The 16,409-nt window shown below is 45.5% G+C and overlaps 1 protein-coding gene across 2 annotated transcripts in view; it reads left to right on the top strand.

Annotated features, from left to right (window-relative positions):
• LOC118229277 (probable phospholipid-transporting ATPase IF) overlaps positions 1 to 16,118 on the top strand; it is a 36,141-nt gene extending 20,023 nt beyond the window's left edge. Inside the window, exons 19-30 of one of the 2 annotated variants that reach the window (XM_035421121.1) lie at positions 441 to 644; positions 1,564 to 1,717; positions 2,181 to 2,283; positions 3,122 to 3,267; positions 3,386 to 3,445; positions 4,352 to 4,479; positions 4,979 to 5,117; positions 5,899 to 5,964; positions 6,148 to 6,251; positions 6,848 to 7,013; positions 9,817 to 9,902; positions 11,145 to 13,904. In XM_035421121.1, coding sequence (XP_035277012.1) covers positions 441 to 644; positions 1,564 to 1,717; positions 2,181 to 2,283; positions 3,122 to 3,267; positions 3,386 to 3,445; positions 4,352 to 4,479; positions 4,979 to 5,117; positions 5,899 to 5,964; positions 6,148 to 6,251; positions 6,848 to 7,013; positions 9,817 to 9,902; positions 11,145 to 11,229 — 1,441 coding nt within the window. In that variant the 3' untranslated portion in view covers positions 11,230 to 13,904. Of the gene's footprint in view, positions 1 to 440; positions 645 to 1,563; positions 1,718 to 2,180; positions 2,284 to 3,121; positions 3,268 to 3,385; positions 3,446 to 4,351; positions 4,480 to 4,978; positions 5,118 to 5,898; positions 5,965 to 6,147; positions 6,252 to 6,847; positions 7,014 to 9,816; positions 9,903 to 11,144; positions 13,905 to 14,874 lie in introns of those variants that run through there. The other variant, XM_035421122.1, reaches the window with a different exon arrangement.
• Positions 16,119 to 16,409: the final 291 nt, after the last annotated feature.

Genomic DNA, 16,409 nt, shown 5'->3' on the forward strand with positions numbered 1-16,409 from the left:
AATGAAATGCAAGCGAAAATGACATGCCAGGCACAAAAACTACAGACTACAATTACAGCTAGAAAAAAGGGAATCTACAGACACATTTTCTGTTGTGTTTAATTTATTTTGCCACAGTTGGAAGTTTTAAAAACTATAACTTGGAAATGTTTTTTTTCCAAGTTATGGTTGCTGAAATATGTTTCATCCTATGCCCAAAACAAGCCTCTTTGAATCTATATTGAGGGTATAACTGACCCGGTGATTTAAAAGGCATCACTTGGGCAGATTTTTCTGGTACATGTTCAGTCAGATCAATTTACAATCAAAATGAGATTTTTGGTTGAAATTCCCCTTTAAAACAAGGAGCATTAAAAAGTCTGATTGAAAGGTAAATGGTTGGCCGTTTAGAGAGTCAGATTTTAATGGTTGACCGTGGTTGACCGCACGGTCCTTCTCAGGCTGCAGGACAAGGTGCAGGAGACCATCGAGGCCCTGCGCCTGGCGGGGATCAAGGTGTGGGTGCTGACCGGAGACAAGCACGAAACGGCGGTCAGCGTCAGCCTGTCCTGCGGCCACTTCTACCGCACCATGAACGTCCTGGAGCTGCTGCAGCAGAAGTCGGACAGCGAGTGCGCCGAGCAGCTGAGGAAGCTGGCCAGGAGGTACCGTTAGGCTCCGCCTCCGAGCCCCTCACTCCTTCCTGGATACTCCTCTCCTCACTCTCTGTAAACACACAAGAGTCCAACGGCCCTCGCCTGGTAGAAGCGCTCACTTAGGAGTCCTTCATTTCAAATGGGGGAGTGCTAATTAATATCCTGGGGGAACCTTCGGGGAAGTTGTAATTAGATGTGCTTAGCCACTGTTGTCATGGCAGCTCGGATAACATACAAAACTGTGTAATCCTGTGTTGTGAGCTAAGTGAAGGACATTGCTAAGCGACCATTGTTTCGAGAAACCGATCAAACTTGATCTGTGCACAGTGGGGTTATGATACTTGCTGTCTGTTGCTAGCAAGCTAATGTTAGGGTCTTAGCCAGCTGGGTGCAGCAACTAGCCAATTCTAATTGACAGGCTAAGATCTTTTTTGAGTCAACTATAAACCACTAAGACAAAATAGTAGCTTGGTCCAGGAAGTAAATTCTGTGGCATTATGATATTCCATGTTTGAACAGTGAAGTTCATTATCAATATGTTTTTGTTTTTAGATAAAAATCTGAGCTGTATTTGCAAAGAAAGCTCAGTAGCAACAATCACAGTTCTAATTAGCCACTACATAACATCTCGCAAGCTTGCTCGTATCTACAATAATGACTACCAACATATATTTGCTTTTGAATCTAGTTTGAGCCTTAAATCAACGCCTGAGGATAGATTATTACTTTATTAACTGTGTAAACATACCTGACTCACTGAAACACTCATCCAGTTGGGGATATTATTTTTTGTCAATGAGCCACCTGGACTAAACAGGAAACGCCATGTTGTCATTCATATCAGGTAATTTCACAGTGAAGCTGTGTACTGTGTAGGTCCCCTTCATGCGTCTCAGAATGCAGAGACTGTAATGTTGTCTCACTGCAGGATCCAGGAGGACCACGTTGTCCAGCACGGGCTGGTGGTTGACGGGGCCAGCCTGTCTCTCGCCCTGAGGCAGCATGAGAAGCTCTTCATGGAGGTGTGCAGAAACTGCGCGGCCGTGCTGTGCTGTCGCATGGCCCCGCTGCAGAAGGCCAAGGTACGTCCCTCCCCCCTGAACCGTAGCCCCACCCCCACCCCCACCAAAAGTACAGTGCACGCTAAACCACACCTCCTTTCACAACTCCGCCTCCTAACCCAGACAGTTCCAAAGCTTACATCCTATGACTCTCTGGAACATATGATTATTTCAACACTTATTTTTAAACACAGATACCACCGTGTGTCATTCTCAGTCATTTCTTTCTGGCAAAGTTTATATTGTGTATTTTGTGCATGTGTGTATATTCTATCGCTAAGTAATTACTGAATTAAAAATCGATCTAATGACAGTTTCAGGATGGTCGGTGAAACTTCTTCATTGTGTCCTTGTGTGTTTGTGGTGTTCTTCTGTATATGTGCTTAAGAACGGTTTGTGTAACTGTAGTTTGCTTTGTGTCTGTAAAGTGTCAGTTTGATATCTCTGGGACAATTTGATGATAATTCTGTTGTTATTATGGCAGGTGGTGCGACTGATTAAAACATCCCCTGAGAAGCCCATCACGTTAGCGGTTGGGGATGGATCCAACGATGTCAGTATGATCCAAGAAGCTAATGTCGGTATCGGTGAGTTTGGAGACTTATTGTTTATTTATTACTTATTCGGTTGTATTTTTTCCCCTGGTAACTGAAGACTGGCAAAGCTGTTTGTTAGTTCCTGAAATTGAAATTGGAGAGTTTTCTTATATTACACAAGACAAAACTTTAGTTTATCTCTGCAGGTGTTGCTGTTTAGTGTGTTTATCTGTCTAAATGTATATGTGATATAAGAAGTATGATTTATATATGCTGACTAATGTTATGTCAAGTTAGGGCATAATTTGTGAGCTTTATAATTGTTTCTTCATTAAAGTGAATGCCAAATCATTAATATAATAATGAAAAAACAGATTATTTAAACATTTTTAACCTTTGCATCACTGATAGGAAATGTTCTGTGTCCTGAAAGTGTTTGCCTGAGAAAGTTAATAAAAGACAGTCGTGCAGCAGTTACCTCTGCCAAGGAGGTTTTGTAATGATGTCCATATATCCATCCATTTGTCTGTCTGACCCTGATGGACCTATCTGAAAAAGTAATGGCCAGGTTGCCATAAAATTCTTTTTGCCCATTTATGTTCCTGAAAGGAAGAAACCTATTGATTTCGTTGACCCCATGACTTTTTCTCTGGCTCCACCATCAGGCCAAACTTTCAATTTGTGATTGGCATATCTCGAAAAGTAGTGGCCAGATCGCCGTGAACGCCGTGCTGTACACATTCATGTTCCCAGGAGGAAGAAACATATTGATTTTTGTGACCCCATGACCTTTTCTGTAGCACCACCATGAGGCCAAACATAGCCCAAAAAGTACTCAACTGAGTGCATTCTTTCTAGTTTCAAAATGATTGAATTCAATTATTTTCAGGTATCATGGGCAAAGAGGGAAGACAAGCTGTGAGAAACAGTGATTATGCAATCGCAAGATTTAAATTCCTGGCCAAATTGCTGCTGGTCCACGGTCACGTTTACTACATCAGAATAGCAACGCTTGTACAATATTTTTTCTACAAGGTAAGTAATAGATCTCGCTATTCTGTCTGAAGTAATTGATTATTGCACAGCCACAATTCCAGTTGTAGCTGATCACTACATTTTTTTTTTTTTGACATTTTGATTATTTGTTTTCCAGAACGTGTGTTTTATAACACCCCAGTTTTTATACCAGTTCTTCTGTCTGTTCTCACAACAAGTAAGTGTCTAAATGCATCACTATCTGTTTATGTGTCTAAATGTATCACTGTTTATTTATATTTCTAAAGGTATATCTGTATTTTTAAATGTATTAATTTCGGTTTCTAAATATGAAAATACATTTCTGTGTCTTAACATATCACTATTTCTCTGTCTACATGTATTACTGTTTCATTCTGTGTACTGTGTTGATGTATTGAGTACATCTAATGTTTATGTTAATTTTGTTGTAGTCAATTATTACCTAGCCTAGCATGTATCAAGTTTGTGACCTAGTGCTGGGTAAATATAACCAATTTCTGTATCTCCATCTTACAGAATACATGAATTTGAGTTTTAATTGTGGTAAAGTTTACGCAAAGGCTGAGAAATCGAAAGCAGTGAGAATTTCACTCCGTAAGTCATCACACAGTGGGAACGTCTCAGTACACGAGGGACAATAGGTAGCAAACAATACTCTTTCCCCAGTGCCAAGGATGCTTAGCTGTACACAGCCAGGCCTGACATTGCCAGTAAATGAACCTTGCCTGTGTGTAGCAGGCATCCGCTGAACCACAGATAGGGCTGTACGTACAGTGCTCCCATTTTACGAGCATTAGCTCCTAAACATTGATGCTTGCTAACTGGATAAAAACAATGTAGGAGCACATCTACGAATTGAGATGCATTGGTGTGCTCCTAAAGTTTTCAACTTAGGAGCACATACGCTGTGTTAGCTACCTCAAATCACAATCCGGTTCAGACCCAAGAAACCAAGAGTTTTACTGAGTCACCAACTAATTCCTCTATTGGGTTTAGTAATGGAGTAGTGGAGTAGCAATTCAGTCGTGTGGCTTTCCAGGACCGGGTTGCGGGCCCTTGGTTTAGACTGAACTGAAAGTCCCTGCTCTCCTCCCCCCCGCAGACGCTGTACGACAGCGTGTACCTGACCCTGTACAACATCTGCTTCACCTCTCTGCCTGTGCTGGTGTACAGCCTCTTTGAGCAGCTGCTCCATCCGCACACGCTGCAGAGCAAGCCGGCGCTCTACAGGTAGGACACACGAGGTCACGCGTGGGCCTTCAAATGAAATGCAGCCTGGTCTTCCCGCATCACGAGTGCAGGGTGAAGCAGTGGCAAAGGAGGGGGAGATGGGCCGTATTGGGCCGTTTTCTTGTAGAGAAAGAAGCGCAGTCTCTCACTCAGTCTTTGATTGGTTCAGCCTGTTGCATATGTGATGTGGACAAACGGTTGTCCAGGAGGCAATTGAACAGGCAGTCTTTCACCCTATTGAAAGACTGTCTGTTCTAATTAAAAGAAAACCCTGAAAGGAATGCACAGTTGATTGTTTCTTAGTGGACAGTGGAATGTTTTGAATAAACATTTGTCCTTGACTTGGACATGCAATTAATGTCAGTAGTTTTGAATGCCTGCGGTAGAGAAGTAAATCCTTCTTATGTGAAGCTAAATGCAGGATATTTCAGATGCCTTTAGTTTCTCTTTAGTTTATTTTGACCTTTGACCATTTTTCTTTTTGTATTTTGCCCCACAGAGACATCAGTAAAAACTCCCTCCTCTCCTTCAGAAGCTTTGTGTACTGGACTCTTCTGGGGTTCTTCCATGCCTTTGTCTTCTTCTTTGGTTCCTACCTTCTGATGGGAGAGGACACCACACTATTGGGCAACGGACAGGTGAGGGGGTGGGGCCAGGGTTCGCCAAGCAGTCAGCGGTTCCCTGGCAACCGAACTGAGATTCAGACTCGAGCAAACGAGCCAAGTTCGAAAGTGCCCTAAGAGCCTAATATTGCCGAGCTAACAACAGAGCTGTCAGAAAGAATTTATTTTTCTTTCAGCTCTGTGAACTGCATCTGGTAATGGATTGGCCCTGCTCTGAACGCAATGCTGTGACCTGTTTCTTTCTGTCTTTTTATTTTTTTATTGTTTATTACTGCGTATTTAGTACACAGTGCAGAGTTTTATGAATGACACATAAATGTGTTGGTAACTTTTGCAACAGTGTCACTGGGTGAAGGTTTCTTTCACAGTCTATTTGCGATTGATTTTTTTTATTAACCAGCTGTTTGTGTTTCTGTGGTAACTCGGATGTGGCAACTGTAGTCCCACAGTGTCACCTGTCACCTCATCACCTCCCACCCCGCCCCCCCCTTCCTGCTGCTGTTGTTGTGAGCAGATTTTTGAAAGCTAGCAGAGAGATGGTGAGAGTTTACCGGATGAGCGTTTATGCGTAGCTACACCGGCGGTCGCCGCCTGCTCCTCTCGCTTTGCACATCGATTCGGGCTTAATGTCGCTTTAGAGGTGAAGTCGCGGGTGCAGCACTTTTAGTGTCTGGCAGCTCTGTGTGACACCGATCAGTTTCAGATCGCTTTCAAAGTCTCAGCTGAGTTCTGCCAGATGCTTCATGTCTTATTCCTGGCTTTTGATAGGTTCTGTTTCGTTTATTTTTAATTGCAGATGTTTGGAAACTGGTCGTTCGGCACGCTGGTTTTCACCGTAATGGTCGTCACCGTCACGCTGAAGGTAAGTGCGTTCTGCCCTCGCGTTCGCTCGTAAGCGGCACTGTTCACCGGGAGAACCGAACCGTGCCGCGCGGATGATGTCACAAAGGTTTGCCTTTGAGTCATACCCAGCGAGCTCTCTCCGGGGCTGCGCGGTCATTCGGCTGCGTGTGAAAGACCCCCCTTTGTGTGAAACTGCTTGCAGCTGGCCCTGGAGACGCACTTCTGGACCTGGATGAATCATTTGGTCACGTGGGGCTCCATCGCCTTCTTCTTCATCTTCTCCTTCTTCTACGGAGGAATCATCTGGTAAGTGTCACGCTAATGTCGTGATTTGACGTACTAATAATAGGGCTTGCGTGGTCTTGATCCTAATTCTGTGTCCAACTAAAAGCCGGTTTTATTTACTGTTTATTTCTAAGATATTTCAAACTATCCTTGCCCCACTCATTGATTTGAGCTTAATATTCTTTTGAGGTGACACGTGCAACACTTTATGTGCGGCTATGCAGTTTCACGTCTGTTCCCTTTATCAGATAGAGTGGACTTACAAAAGGAGGGCTATTCCCTTTATAATGGAATAGGGGGCTATTCTGTTTATGTTTGTATTGGGAAAGGTCATCATAAAGGCTTATGTCATCATAAAGATGTTCCCTTTGTACACTGTGTTGGGTATTACAGGAGCATTTTACCTGGCCTTTATTTCAAATATCAGTTCACTTTATCAGATGGATTAGACTTGGATTAGAAAAGGAGGGCTGTTTCCTTTATCAGGTAGATAGTGTATATACTCATACAGTTGTTCACTTTATGTACAGAGCTGGGTGTGTAATAGGAGGTGCGTAATTGTCCCTGTTATCAGGTGGATTGGTCTTATAGCGATAAAACTTGTCTCTGTCCACCAGGCCCTTCCTCGACACACAGGACATGTACGGCGTCTTCACCAAGCTGCTGTCCAGCGGCTCGGCCTGGTTCTCCATCATCGTCATCGTCGTCACCTGCCTGTTCCCCGACGTCATCAAGAAGGTCCTCTACAGACAGCTCAGACCCACCAGCACTCAGAAATCCCAGGCAGGTCCTCACCGCAGGCCGCAGCGTTCAGTTCCTCACCGCTCTATACACACACTGTACACATCCCCACTGAACACCTGCACTAATACCGGCCCAGGGCCCATGTCTTTGAGGAGGAGTGCTGATCTAAGGTCAGTTTTGCAAATGGACAAGGTTTGGACACGGACAACAGAAAAACTGATCCTAGACCAGCATTCCTTCTATGAGATGCGTCATAAATGCACTTGCCCTGATGCCCAGATGTTATTTGATTATTATTATTATTATTATTAATAGTTGTAGTAATAAATGTAGTAGGAGCAATAGTATTAGTAATGTTCATATGATAAAAGTTTTTTATTTGTGCATGGGATGTCCTTACGTATATTAACCACTTTGCTCTAGCAATTCAGGTTGTGCACCCTGTTTAAGAGTACAGAAGCCATGCCCTGCCTGGGGAATGCAACCTTTTTTTCCCAGTACTTTTATTCAAAATGAAGCACAAAGTGCATTGTGGTTACATTTAAACAGGGCTTAATTGGTAACTTATAATATTAGGCAATGGTTTCATATGACTGACCCGGCTAGCATCTGAGGTTTCTCCCACTGGCAATGAATGTGTGCCAAGGCGGATTTTACACAGACCTGCGGCTTCCTGAAAAATTTCACCGGAATGTGTGGAAGCACTGAGTCATATGTCACCGTACTTTTCCCTGAATGCTGGCGAAGGTAATGTTTCTTTTAAAAATTGTCCACAATCTGCAGAAGTGTAACTGGCCTTCCAGAGGGTTAAAGTGTTTGGAACAGTAATTAGACCCGGGTCTGCCTTTTCATTGTGTGCCGTGACCCCTGAAGAGCGGTGCGATTCGGCCGTGAATTAGAGACGGAGCCGCTCGTCAGGCAGACGGCGGGCGGAGGAGCCGTTTCCACGGCGCTCCTTCCGCTCTCGCGCAACGACGAGCAGCGGCGGAGTTTTGTCCCGCCATGCTGGGATGAGATACGATGAGATGCAGCGCACGCCGAGCCGTTAATGCAGGGGCCAACCCGGTTCCTACAGGTTTTCACTCCAGCCCTAACAAAGCACCCCTCATTCATGAGCTAGAGCACAAGTGTCAAACTCCAGTCCTGGAGGGCCGCAGTGTCTGCTGGTTTTCGGGATGTTGTTAGCACACGCGGTTCATTGAAGTCACTGATTGGCTAAGGAATCCACACACCTTGTTCTCAAGGCCTTAATTGGCAGCTGATTGAAAGGAAAACACAAAAACCTGCAGACACTGCGGCCCCCTTAGGATTCAGTTTGACGCCACTGAGCTAGAGAGATCTCTGATCGGCTAATGAGTAGAATCAGGTGTGCCAAAGTAGGGTTAAAATGAAAACCTGGCAGAGCTCCAGGAACAGGATCTGTATGTTGAGAGAGGAACATGAGATAAGCTTTTGGAGATGGCTGGAAGCGCTACCTAAGCTTACCTAAACCTGACGGTAGCAGGGTGCTGTGCAGACCGAAACAGAGGCCGAGAAGGGAATTTTAATCTTGTTGTTCAGACGAATGGCTCTTAAGATTCATTTTTCGCGTGTGATTTAATTAAAGCGAATGGGCTGCTGGGGTCTGGGAGACGTGATTGGATTGCCGAATATTTATGAAGTCATTAAAGCCGGCCCGTTCGCGTTCAGCACCAGCAGCAGGGTAATATCGCTCGTGGTTTAAAAGAACCTGGGCCTCAGGAGTCAGGTGGGCTTAAGCCCAGGGTACCGGAGTGCTGGGTCCACCTAACGATTAGCCAGGCGCGCACGTGTTCGTGTTCCGGCTGTAAATGAACACCCGAACATTTGTTTGAAATTTACACCTGCAAATCGTGCAGGGCGCCACTAAAATTTACGGGTGGAACGGCTAGCGTACGTAATCGTACGGAGGCAAAGCATGTTACCGTCACCAGCACGGTCACCTCCACCATGTAGCAGGAGACGTGGTCCCCGGTATCGTGAAGTAGCCTAATTACTGAGAGGCTCTGCAGTGTGATTGCTAAACATATGCTGAAAGTTAACGTGGTCACAGTTTCAGTTCAATAAGCATATCATTAACATTGATCAGAAATTTAGCCTGATGTGATTTTTTTCTGGGTAAAAAGCTGTCGCTACACCACCCCTTCCCCCAAACACTCTCTCTCCAAAAAAAAAAGACTTTATAATGTGGAGAAAGTGAGTGTCAGACCTCCTACGTATTTGTTATTGGCATCACATCTTATCTTACTCCGTTTTGTACACATGTCTGCGTGTATAACGTGTCCTTGGGCATGCATGCATGCATGTTTGTAATTGTGTGTGTGGTAGATACTGTACATTTACGGGCTTGCATGTTTGTGCCCATGCGTGTGTTGCATAATACAGTCGCACACATATACCTATACAGAAGCGCACAAATACGAAACACGCACGCACACACACGCAGACTCTTAAGACACATACCCGTGTATACAAGCGGAGGAACGCGCACACAAACACGACGACACAAAACGCGTTTCACGTGCGCGTGCGCTCGTATGCACGCGTCGCCCTGTGCAGCCGTGTGTGATTGTGATTGTGTATGTGTGCGTCCGTGTGCTGGTGTCCTGGTGTTTGCGCATGCTTTGTGTATTTGTGTGTACCCGACTCCGTGTTTACGTGCGCGTACACGCTCGCTGGTGATTGTATGCGTCTGCCCGTGTCTGTTTGCGCGTGTGCGTGTTTCTGCGTGCGTCTCACCTGCGCCGTTTCTTCCCCCCCCCACCCCCCACCCCCCCGCCCCCGCCCCGTGCTTCCCACTCCTTTTCCCCCGCCCGCCCTGCAGATGCACTCCGACGCGGTTGCCATAGGCGACGACCTCATCGCCCTGCAGCCGCTGTCCAGAGCCAGGACTCAGCTGGGGAAGATTAGGTAGAGTCCGACGGCCCACCGTTGCCCCCCGAGCCCACCCAAAAGGGCGCACGCAGGATCGGACAGGGAAAGAGCCCCTCCCTGCGTGTCCCAGTTGGGTAGGGGCATCCGTGCCCACGCAGTAGAACGCCGTTCGGCCCGCCGAAGGCTAGCGTGCAGCTGCCCGCTTCCTTTATGCGGCTATAGCGCGCCGTTACAGCACACCATTTAAAAAAGGAAGCGGTCTAGCCTCAACCCCCCGACGCTCCATCTCCAGACCGTCTGAAAAGGGGAAGTCACAAGGCGTGAAATTGATTTCCTGCAGTCCGATTGGTTCCAACGAGTTTCAGCTAGCGTCGTGCGGTAGGTCAGCGGTTCAGCTGCCTCGAGTCGCCACCCCGAATTAGAGCCCCGCCTTCACGAGATCGCAGCTCAACAGAGGAGCCGACGGTTGGCTTATTAGCAGAGCGCACCCTCAAGTCCGATGTATTTATCTCACCTAAGGGGCTGAAATTGGCCAGTTCAAGTTCAGGCATCACATATTGAGTCAGAATTTCGAATGAATTTTAAATATGCACTGAAAATGACCATCGTTCACTGCAATACGAACATCTTCGGTTTTAATTATTCAGCTCGTGGTTAATGATTTGAAGGCTTAATTCTCTGCTGTAGTTTCATTTAGATGAACGTACAGTATGTGATTTTCAAACATTTTAATGTCAAATGTCAAATCAAATTAGGCATCAGGTTTCTCTTCAGCTTCATTCATACATAATTGTAGTTACTCTGTAAATGGTCCTTTTGCTTAGGTGATAACAGTTTCCCAGTCGTAGTTTCTATTTTAGATTTGGTTACAACTGTGCTGTGTGGCACAACCCTTTCAGATTAATTAAATTATAAATAGTACAGCAATGCACTAAGCTCATGGGAGACCTGTCCACAGCATACAGACCAAGTCCCTGTGTACCAGCTACTTAACTGCCAAGACATTTCAGATTTATTGCAGCTCTTTTTAACCCTTTAAGTTGTGAGATCACAAATATGTGATTAGAATGTTCTTTACTGAACATTCTAATGGTGATATAACAATCACTACTGAAAGCAGTAGTTCTAGAACACTGACTTATGGGGGGAAAGAACATTCCATATTTTTCAAAGTGTTAAAGAGGTATTTATGTGGTGCTGTATGCTCAGTATGCATGTATGGATGCAATCTCTTGTGTTTGTTCCATTCTGAAGACTCACCGGTTTTTGTCCCTCCAGATGGAAGAGTGACAGGTGTCAGTCAGCTCAGAATGTGACTCTGCTGAAAGCAGGGATAGAGGGGAAGACCGGCGGCAGCTGCTAGCCTCCCCTCTCCCGGTCAAACTAGGTAGTGCTGCCTGCCAGGTCTGGTGGCTGTGTGCATGCAAATAGGTTGGTGTGTGTAGCAGAGTATGCAGTCATTATGGTGTGTTTGTTAGTGCGTATACGTGTGTATGTGTGTGCTTGTGTGCATGTGTGCGTGCGTGTGCTTGTACTTGTTTGTACTTGTTTGTGTGTGTGTATGTGTAACCTGTTCCCACGCAGCTAAAGCATGGCACTGTAGAGTGCAGTTGAGCTGTCGTTGGGTGAGCCACCAGATGATCCTTGTATGTTTTCATCTGCTTCCTGCCTACATCGTGATCCATTTTTACATGCAGTACTTTATGTTTAAGGCTCATTGTTTTCGGTTTTTGTCTGTGTTTATTTTCAATATAAAAAAACAGTGAAAATCAGTTGGGGGAAAAATAGCCTTATACAAAAATCCAAGTGAAAATCAGATAATAAAAATCACAATGCAGAGATCGGGGTTAAAATGAGATTTGAATTCCAAACATTGACAACTTCCATTGCATAATCGATAGCTTGTTTTCACTTTCTCCCCGCTTTCTGTTTCTGGGTGCTTGCTCCAAGCCATCCTGCTTGGCTAGCTGAATTGCCACTCAGGGCGCTCATGTGCATAGCAGTTGTTGCTAAGCGTCCACCACGGGGTCCGTCAAGCTTTCGTTTCGCAGTCATTGAGGATCTTAACTAAAATAGCCTCATGTGTATTAAAATAAATAAAAAATGAGGAAGCAAATCCATTTTCCAATTTTCCATGGGTATAGAATAAAAGTAAATGGTATGTTCTATGAAGTAGTTAGCTAGTCACCCTTCAATTCACAGACAGTTCTGTCCTGTTATGACAGTGCTACTGACTTCCACTGACAGCAGATGAGGCTTCTCTAATTTATGCTGAGAGCAATAACATTATGCACAAATGTTTTCCTTATTATTCATTATATCATTAATATAATTCTGAACAGCATACTGCAGTCCCTGCTGTCAAAATCTGGATGAAATAACAGATCTTTGTCTCCAAAAGTGGTCATTAATAGCCTGTCGCATCTCTGCTGGAGGGTTGCTGACAATTGCCATCATTAACTAGCTAACGTCAACGTTAATAAAACTTTGTTACTTAGAAGTATAAAATCAGTTTTTTTCAAGATTACCATGAAATAATTAAGTGGATGCACTGTAACGTATCTTGGAGGTGCTTGATTAACAAAGGGGTAATCTGTGTTCAATCTGATGAAGTCCATACAAATACAAGTAAATATAACTGACGGGTCCTCACGGTGGGCTTTCTATGGAAAATTGCTTTCCGAAGCGAAAGCTTGACGGAATTAGCAACAGTAACTAAGGAGAGCGGGATTTGGGCGGGGCTTGACAAAGGGTTAATTTTGCCACAAGAGGACACTGTTTCCAATTTCGCATGCTTGGAAACATAAAATCCGAGCGAAATCGGTTTTTAAAATCCTGGTATTTTTCAGTGAAAATCGGTTAAAAACCGAAAACAGCGAGCATTACTTACATTGCATGCTTGTTTTTATTTTCCGCTTGAGAGCCAAGCGTAAGGATAATTTCCAGGTTATGCTGTTGGTTGAAGGTGGCTGTGCTTTTCAGCTGTATAGTCAAACAAGAATTAGCCTTATATTCTTGCATTTAGATCAATATCTATTTGTAGGTCACCAGCAGTCCATTGTTTATCACCTGATTAGTGGGAACATAGTATGCGTTTAAGCACTTCAGGAAGTGTGCTCCACACTGAAAGCCTGGCATTGTGTTTGAATGCATGTGGAACACCAGTTTGCAGAAGAAGGTGATGATGATGCTCATCATATACTACAGAAGCAGTTGTCCTGGTGGTGTGAGAGGAGATCCAACTGTCAAGGATGAAGACTCTTTCCTCAGATGGAAAAATGATCTTGCTGAAACAGAATATTTTTTTAAACTGTTAGAGAGCTGTCTGTTCCAGTCCATACTCCAGGTACAGAGGACAGCTGCAGAATGCCGTAGAGAGGTTGAGACGTCACAGAGAGTTGAGACTCCTCAATAGCAGCGCAGATGCAAAAGCTCTCTCCTTATTCTGACACGCCTCATCTGGAGCGGCTCTCCAGTGAGTGCCTCTTGACGGCTCGAGAAAATATATTCGCTCTTGCCGGAAATAAAAATGATGGACGGTTCGACGCTATAGCCCCGTCTGTCATCCTTGAATAACTGGGACGTGTCGTGTTTCCGTCAGTTGTTCCCCTAGTCGGTACGACTCGGATAGAGCTGAGACGTCGCTCACTGGGGAACATCTATCACGGTAATCTTATTGATTTCCTTAGAGAATCGCCGCACCCACCCGCCGCATCGTAAACAAACACAGCCCGGTGTCACATGGGCTTTGGAGTCCTGCTTGCAGAGGGGACAGTCTTTGAAGCGCCACGGCGTTGAATCTGCGCAGAATCCTTTTTCAAACGCGGGACTTCAGTGAAGTTAAATGCGAAAGGCTAGTGGGATTGCAAGACAGTGGTCAGCCTGGAAAAGGGAAAGTTGTCAAACCAGAATAGTTTCGTATAAAAATGTGAGGTAGAATGTCCGTTTGATTTGAGAAACCAGCTTATCGCCTTTTTAACTAGTTTGACTTTTACTCACAGGACAGGGGCTGAGATGCATCTTGGGATATTGTTTCGGGATGAGGGATTGACTGTGTGTGCTTTCAGTGCTTCTAAAGGGCTTTTGCTCCAGTATGGGAACTAGACTGCGCAGCCCAGCCACACAAAGGTTAAGGGAAGCCTCACGTTGAAAAAAACAACTACGTCCTTGTTCTCCATTTTTACTTCCCTTTTTTTTTTTTCTTTTAACCATTCATTCGTTGTGTCGGGTGCTTGTGCCGTGTGCAGTCCGGACCCTTACCGTTGTGGCAGAACGGACGAGCGCTGCGGCGGACGTTCGGTGGAACCGCAGTGGCCCGTGTCCTCATCTCTGAACGAGAGATAGACTTTTACACGATTACTTCATTCAGAGGGAGGCGAGAGCTCTAACCTGGGAGCTCGGTCGCAGGAGTTTGACGGATGATTAAAAAGTCTGAGCCCTGAACATTATGAATGGTGAAGCCTTGAGTGCCTCCAGCGCACAGTCACCTGCATTCATCAAACCCGATTGATTAATTGAAATGAATCCAGTTATGAAGTCATCGGTTTTGGATGGAGTGCAAAGCAGGGACCATCTCTGGCACTCCAGGACCAGGGCTGCGTACCCCTGCTCTAATGTTGAAGTGTGAAAATGAATCACTACTCAACGCAAAGGACTACGCACACTGCGGTTAAACTGAATTGGCGGGGGTTGTCCCTGTTTTTTGAGTCTAACGCTGCCCCCGTATCTCTCTGTCTCTCTCTCTCTCTTTCTTTCTTTCTCTGTCTGCTTGTCTCTCTCTCTCTCTCTGTCTGCTTGTCTCTCTCTGTCTCGCTCTCTCTCTCTCTCTGTGTCTGCTTGTCTCTCTCTCTCTCTCTCTTTCTTTCTCTGTCTGCTTGTCTCTCTCTCTCTCTGTCTGCTTGTCTCTCTCTGTCTCTCTCTCTCTGTCTGCTTGTCTCTCTGTCTCTCTGTCTCTCTCTCTCTCTCTCTCTCTCTGTGTGTCTGCTTGTCTCTATCTCTCTCTCTGTAGCTCATGGAGAACTATCAGCGCTGCGGTAGCTTGGATACGCCGCACCGTTTCCCGGGGGGTCCGAGCCTGCGCGAGCGGCTGGGGCGGGCGGCGGAGCGGGTGAAGGGGGCCCTGTGAGACCCCGCCCTTTCCCTCGGCTGCCTCTGCCGCGGCTGCCACGGCCACACGCTGGAGGGGGGGGGGGGAGCTACACGACTGACCCCGCCCCTCCAGAGGAGGATGGCACACCGCAGGCTTCTCTGACGCTACAGCAGGACTCCGGAACAGGCCTCAGGCCTTTCTGTTGTTCTGGAAACCTGAGTATGGTGCATAATTTGTGGCAGGAGAGATCCATGTGGTACATTCATCTCGTGGTGCATACAATGCAGACCTGGGTCAGATAATTATCTGAATACTTCCTTTTAGACACTCGTAGAATTGCCATAAACTACCGCAGGATTTTTGGTTAAAAGTTTTGGTCATTAACATATTTCATTTGAATTCCTAAGGAAATGCAGGAGGGTTTTCAAGTGTTACCAGCATCTAAAGAAGTATTTTTGTACACATCTGACGTAGGTCTTGAACATTGTGGACCTGCCTGCAGTGACCAGCCCATTTTGGGTCTGATTGTAATGTAATGCAATTTTAATGTGACCTGACCAAACTTTTTCTTCATGTACCTTGTCTTTGCTTGTCTGCCGGGGGTGGTTTTGGTGTCTCTGGTCGTCTGGGCCTATCGGCTTGCTTATATTTGTTTCTCCCATGGTCCTTACAGAGTCATGGTTTAAAACCTAAGATCTGCACTGCAAACGTATGCCTTTTATTCTTCAAATGGAGGTGACTGTTTTTTTTTGCCTAGTTTTTTTTTTTTCTAGTTCTGAACTTTAATTGAAAACCAGTCCCTGTTAATGATAACTGGAACTGGTACACGCAGGTGCCCTTTAACGACGGGAGCTTTTCGAGAGGTCGTCCGGTTCGGCGGGGCAAAGGAAACGTGGCGCGGCCTTTCGGCAACCGCCGCGCCCATCGCTCTCGGCCCTCGGTCAAACGTTGGGCTTCATTGGCTCTCGTGGGGCGGGAGGGTGCGGGGAGACAAACACTCGAGACAGACGAACTCGCTGAACTCATTACGCTGAGCTCCTGCCGGGCCGACATCGTGAGCCCGCTGTAATCCCGTTAATGCGCAGTGAGACTGCGGACTGGAAATGCCTTAGCTTGTCCCGCAAGCAACAGCTGTCAGCCTCACGGGCACGTGAAAGAGAGAATCAAAACAAAACCCAGAGCAAAGTTTTTTTTTTTGTTGGACGCAACAAGCATTTTTAAATCAAACTCATAAAGACCATGTCCTGTACTTGCTGCCTGCTTGAACATCCATCAAAATTCTTGTCTTGGGTTTTGTTTTCAAATACCATTTGTCCCAGAGAATTAAAAAAAAAAAGTAGCTTCTAACTTTTATGGGTTCATAAATGTAAAATGGTAGCTTGTTAAATTGGTGATGCTGTTAAAGGAAACACCTGGGTGGTTTATAAATGCTACAGTAGTGTTTTTCACAGCCT

Source organism: Anguilla anguilla, chromosome 6 (assembly GCF_013347855.1).
Source record: "Anguilla anguilla isolate fAngAng1 chromosome 6, fAngAng1.pri, whole genome shotgun sequence".
NCBI classification, from domain to species: Eukaryota; Metazoa; Chordata; class Actinopteri; order Anguilliformes; family Anguillidae; genus Anguilla; species Anguilla anguilla.